This window comes from Oryzias melastigma, linkage group LG7, assembly GCF_002922805.2.
Source record: "Oryzias melastigma strain HK-1 linkage group LG7, ASM292280v2, whole genome shotgun sequence".
Classification (NCBI taxonomy): domain Eukaryota; kingdom Metazoa; phylum Chordata; class Actinopteri; order Beloniformes; family Adrianichthyidae; genus Oryzias; species Oryzias melastigma.
In genome coordinates, this window is record NC_050518.1 from 11,734,821 (window position 1) to 11,740,820 (window position 6,000).

At 34.9% G+C, this 6,000-nt stretch overlaps 1 protein-coding gene across 6 annotated transcripts in view; it reads left to right on the forward strand.

The window, feature by feature from the left end:
* znf512b (zinc finger protein 512B) overlaps positions 1–5,308 on the forward strand; it is a 29,720-nt gene extending 24,412 nt beyond the window's left edge. For 4 of the 6 annotated variants that reach the window (XM_024294053.2, XM_024294049.2, XM_036212762.1 and 1 more), the window contains 2 exons: positions 186–284; positions 1,890–5,308. In XM_024294053.2, the coding sequence (XP_024149821.1) occupies positions 186–284; positions 1,890–2,225 (435 nt within the window). In that variant the 3' untranslated portion in view covers positions 2,226–5,308. The remainder of the gene's footprint in view (positions 1–185; positions 285–1,889) is intronic. The other 2 variants (XR_002921537.2, XM_024294052.2) reach the window with 2 other exon arrangements.
* Positions 5,309–6,000: the final 692 nt, after the last annotated feature.

The following is a 6,000-nucleotide window of genomic DNA, read 5'->3' on the forward strand; positions in this document are numbered from 1 at the left end:
GAAAAACAAATTCATTAAGGCAAACATATAATCTAAAATAAAGCTTTAAAGGATAAATAAGGGAAAAAGGTGTTTTTCAGTTATATTTTGTCTGTATGTTACGTGTATTTTCCATTTTTCCTTATTGAATTTGAGTGGAGTATGAGCAGATGTCAAAACGCCTCCATACTTTTGGTGTTTTGCAGGGTGCTGGTGAGATGGGAAAGTACACCTGTCTGATCTGTCAGAAGGAGTTTAGCTCAGAGAGTGGTGTCAAGTACCACATAAGTAAGACACACTCACAGGTGGGTCCCTCCCCCTCCGTGGAAACCTCATAGCCATAAAACAAACACTGATGTCTTCAATGACATGAGCTGTTTTTCCATCATGTTTCAAAGGAACACGTCTGCATTGAAATGGCTGCTTGTGCTTTTATTGAGAGTGGTTGAAAGGTAGCTGTTTTTTGGTTGGACATGCTTTAAACAAAGTGAGATTTAAAGCGGCTTTTCACCAATATGCAACACATTACTAATATAAAGTAATTTTTTCTCCACAACAGAGCTGATTCACATTGATCGCGTAATGGGTTGAAGCTAGCTGCAGTCAAATGTAAACACTGTTCTGAAGCTAAAGCACCAAAATAAAAGTCTTAATAGTTTTACAAATCTGAACACTTTTGTTAATATACTTTAATAAAGCATTTACCCTCTTTTGACACATTTTAAGATAATCTCGAACACTTAAAAAAGTTTTAGTAAAAGTGGCTACAACTCTAAAATCTTGTGGAATTTCTGCTTCCAGCTAATGATTTTCAGTCACCATCTTGTCTGCCACCAGGTCCTCTTCGAAGAAGACAGACAGACTTCCAACCCTTACTATTAAACCCCCATGGAGTATTTTTTTTCAATTAAAAACAAGAACAACACATCAGGTCCAGAGTGCTCTAATTTAACACTTTTCTGAGCAATCAAAAAAATATTTACCACAAACTACTTATTAAAACCATAATATATATGTTGATGAACCCTATTTTACAGTTAACTATCCCATGTGATCCACGTACCCCATTAATTTATGATAATGAACACCTCGTCAGGCTTTATCCCTTACCTAATAGATTACAGCTGTGATGTTGTGACACTGTTTTCGATTAGTTCTGTTAAGAGCTACAAAGTTGCTCACCTGGTTCGACCTGCACTGAGAGCAATGTAAGCCAATTTTCAGCTGAGTTCAAATAAAGTGTTGTTTTGTTGTGTTTTAATATTTAAGAACACAACAATAGTTATAGATTCACATGAGATTAATGCAAACAAATGCACTGATTTGTAATTAAATAATCACAATTAACGCGATATTTTGACTTAAGTTTTTCTGTCAATGACAGTGTGTATAAACAGTGTAAACAGTAAATGAAGATCAAATTTAAGTTAATTTAATAATAATACAGCAGTGAATGAGAGGCTAATAGTGGTACTTGAGTGCTTTCTTGCTCTTCTAAGTATCATATTGGTAGAAATGGGACCAACTTTTTAACGCTCTGACCTAAATGTGTGAGGAAGCCACTACAGCCAGCCGACAGTGGTCTTTTCTTAAAAAGTGCTGTAAAAGAAAGTGTACTTGTGCATAATTTCCTAAACTAGTTCTCTTGTGAAAACCAAATGTAAAAGGACGAAAATCAAGTGTTTTTTTTTTTTTTTAACAAATTATAACATGTAATGTTTGTGAATATTGACACTTTTCTTTTAAACAACACACAAGCTTACGTTTTAAATGTACTATTTGTTTCAGTAGTATTTACATCATATTCATTTTAGCATATTATTACTTTACATTTTAAACAAGTTTTCATATTATTTTATTGAGCTCAGCATGCAGTTGACTTCTTTCTCTGCTGTATGCTTCCCTCTCAGAACTGGTTTCGTACCGCAGCCGGCCATGTGGTGTCTGGTAACAAGAGCAAAGCGGAGGAAAACAATGGGATCAGAGCCGAAGTGAGGAACGGTGCCACCACTGGTAAGAAGAGAGGCCGCAAACCAAAAGAGCGCCTCACTGTGGACACCCCTCCACAAATAGATATCGAAGCACTTACTCAGAATACTGCCCTAACTGTGGCCCCTCCCTCTGGACCAGCACAGTCCCCGGCCTTGGTTCCCGACTGTACGGACGGTGACTTTCCACACCACAACAGACAGCCTGCCCCCTCGACCCCCAGACGGAGCAAACCCAAAAGGCCCTTTTTAGAGTAGCTCTGCCTTCACCCCCACTGGAGCCGGCGAGGAGCTTCAAACATTGTAAATGATGGAAAACCTCTCGGACTCCACAGAAACTCGGGGCTTATGAAGAAAACAGCCAATAAGAAGGAAAAAAAGTTTCTGATTCAAGACTTTTCGTGTTTGCACTGGTATGAACAATATTCACAAAGGTTTTTTTCCTTCATTCCACCATTGTCTCCTTCTAAAGCTTTCATTTTTATTTGTGTTTTCACAGCAGGGGGGGTCGTAATCGCAAATCCAGACCTTAAACATTCATTTTTTTTTATAACAATCATAATTCTCTATATTAAATGAAGAGTTTTCTCTGTGAGATATATGTTGTGCTTGAGAGGTTTTAAAAAAAAAGAAATTATATCAGCATGATGAAGCCATTTATTGAAAGCTAGTGTTGTCACAGATAGACTTTCTGTGTACATAAACAGTCAGTATATGTCTATATTTAAAGCAAATATTCATTTTCAAGTTGAGCTACTTCAGTTGGCAGTCTAAGTTTTAATGGGCGTACATTTTTTTTTACTTTGTTTTTCATTTGTTGGTCAGTTTTTAAGTTACTCTTGAAATCTACTTTGACAGGATGAAAAAGATTGTCTGCCTTACAGATTGTTTCTTCAGTTCTTTTTTATTGAAACTGACATACTAAATCCCCCCTAAAAAACTATCAAAAAATCTTAAATACATTTTTTAAGTTATGTTTAATTCAATATTTTAAACAGAATCTCCTTCTATTATTGGCCCAGGACAGGTAAATATTAGACAAATGGAAGAACTTTGTGTGAAACTTATCAACTTAAAGACTATTGCAGCACAATCACATCATTGTGACACCACTTTAAATAGGGCCAAGCTTTGGCAACTGCTTTATCTTACATCTAAGCTGAAGAAAGAATTTTAAAATATATATATATATCTTTTATAGAGTATTTGAGGAAAAATACATCTTTATTAAAGAAAAAAAAAACATCAGATTAAAATTCACAGAAAGTAATGCATATGCATGAGTTCCTGGAAGCTCAAAGTTATTGCCTTGCACTTTAACACTCGAGCTTTCATGCTTGCCTTTTTGCACTCCAAGAATATACAACTGTATCCAAGTGCAGGAGTGGGAATACGTTTATCTCCAATGAAAGCTGGGGTTAAAAACTAAATAAAAAATCAGCACAGTTAACACTTTGAGTCTAGGATGACAGTAACATTTACATCAGAAAGCCATAACTGGTTATAAATATAATGTGTGCTGCCACTAATTATTAGATTCAGATTTGTTAAAAAAATTATATACATTTTAAGGCGTGGAATATTTTCGCTTGGTTATGGAAATCTTGATTCTGTAGTAATTTGAGCAAATGGAAGCTCCATAAATATTTAATATATTATTGTTTGTATCAATTCAAAAATACTATCTATAAGACTGAAATGTGGACTCTTTAAATTTAAAAATAAACTGTGGTGTGAGGATATTTTGGTGAAAATATAAGGGTGCTTTACTAGCCATTCTACCTTAAAGACCTGAAACAACTCACGCACATCTATCGATCCATTCTGCCATGTTCTTCATGTTTGCAAGTTGTCTGAATTTTGCACCAAAATATCATGTCATCAAGCGAAGAACTGAACTGGTCAAGTGTTCCTAAAACCACCAGGAACTGATTCAAAAATAAATTAATTTCCTCAGCTCTGAACTTTTAAAGCATAAACCAGAGATCCAGTTTGATTTTTTTTAAATTCCTAATCCGACGATGGAGTTCATTCAGTCGGGAATGGCTGCACTTGTTTTAGAGATGGACCTTTATCTTCTGTGGAGTTTTTGCTGAGGAATTCAGACAAGCACTGATTGGTCTGTGGACCTGTTCAAAACGAGTCGTTGGAACCTTCTGTGCGTTTGTGAGTATGTGTGTGTATCTCAAACAGTTAGCACCTTTGTAATGGGTGAATGTTAAAATGGTGACACTTGTTAAGTGTTAAGCTGTAGCACAGGATCACTTCATTAGCTGCTTATTTCTTGTCTCATCGATGGCGTCACATTAACCTGGTTTACCTAAAAAGCTTTGGTGTTGCAATATGATAGTTTAGCACTGCTTTTAACAGTGAGTATTTTATATTTTATCACTCCCTTTACTATCTGTCTTCCTATTAAGTGGAGAACGCATACCTATTCCGCAGTGTGAACGAACTGCAACATGTTTAGAGAGTACAGCAATACACCATATTTAGCTGTTTTTGTTGGCTTGCAACAATTTTGATATCGATGTGTCTGGTCAGACCTGTATGGCTTTTTTTTACTCTCCTACTTTATCTTTGATTGCTTTGAAAAATGCTTTTTACAAGTTAAAAATTCTACAGAAAAATTGGAAAAAAAAAGTTTGTAGATTGCGAAGAACCTTGCAAGCCCGTGTGTTGGCATACACTGTTATTTGATCCATTTTGATGATGCACATAAATTGAGCTTTTTCATTTCATGATGGTGGTCACAGATTCTTTTCTCAATATCTATTGAATATTGGACAACAAGGCATATGTATGTGTGTTTGTTTCTGTATTTAGTGCACTTATTATAACATGAACTAGGCTTGAAATAGGAGTGTCGTTGGAGCTTTCTAGTTACCTGGACTGTGTGTGGTGTGACTTTTGTACCTGGGGAAACAGGAAGCTCAAATGTCTTCCCAATGTCAGCAATGTTATTTCCAAAACCGAGGTTTAATCCTTAGCAACCCCCTTAGACAACCTAAGAATTTTAACCTTTTATTTAAATAACAGTGGTTTGTTTTGTATGCTACCTACTTGAAAAGCAGGAAATGACATCCGGCTATTGTGATGAAACTTTTGAGAGTTTTACGAGATGTTATTGCAGCTCTTAACTATTTATGATACATAGAAGATACAATGAGACTAATTATGTAATAAAGATATTCCAAATCTGATATCAAGCTGTACAGTATCTAACATTTGAGGAATCATGACCTCCTTTGCGTCTGATCTGTTACAAATTTCTCCCAAACTTGTTGTATTATCTGTGCATTATTATTCCTCAACTAATTAATAAAAGTTTGTTGACTAAACTAGAGTGTCTGATTTTTTTTTTTTTGTTTATTTTTAGCATCACTTTTTAGCCATATTTGGTGCCTTGTCTTGAGTGGAGGTATTTTTAGGTGTGATCATTAGCTGTGAATCATATTAAAATAACAAAGATGCATTTTTGTAAACATTTGAAACCTTTGAATAAAAATTAATTAAATTAATATAATGTTTATTTTACATTAGATATGGTGTGTTAAGGAGATAAAAAACAAAATTATTGGAGAAAAGGGAAATGTCTCCATTTTGGTGACTTGTTCTGTCATTGTCATTAAATTACAAATGAAAAACATCTTCAGATCTTAAGATATCTTGTATGATAATTACCGGTAGTTTAGAAGAAGCACCCCAGTGTGTGCTAAGTGAAACTTCAACACACTGAACCTGCAGAAACATATTAATAATAAATTAGAACGTCACATAAAAAAAATTAAAAGCATTTTGAACATTTTCTCGCCCACCTGCTTTTAGAATGCCACATTTTTTTCTGAAACCCAGTTTTGGCTGGGATATTTTTTATTTTTACAAGTAATACTTTTTTTCAACTAATAACCCCCCCCCCCCCCTAAAAAAAACTAACTCTTTTCCACTTCTTTAAAGTGTTATCTGGTAAAAAATGGGTTTTAGTTGTTTTTTATGGCATGGTTGCAAATTCCTTGATAACTATACAGTAGTT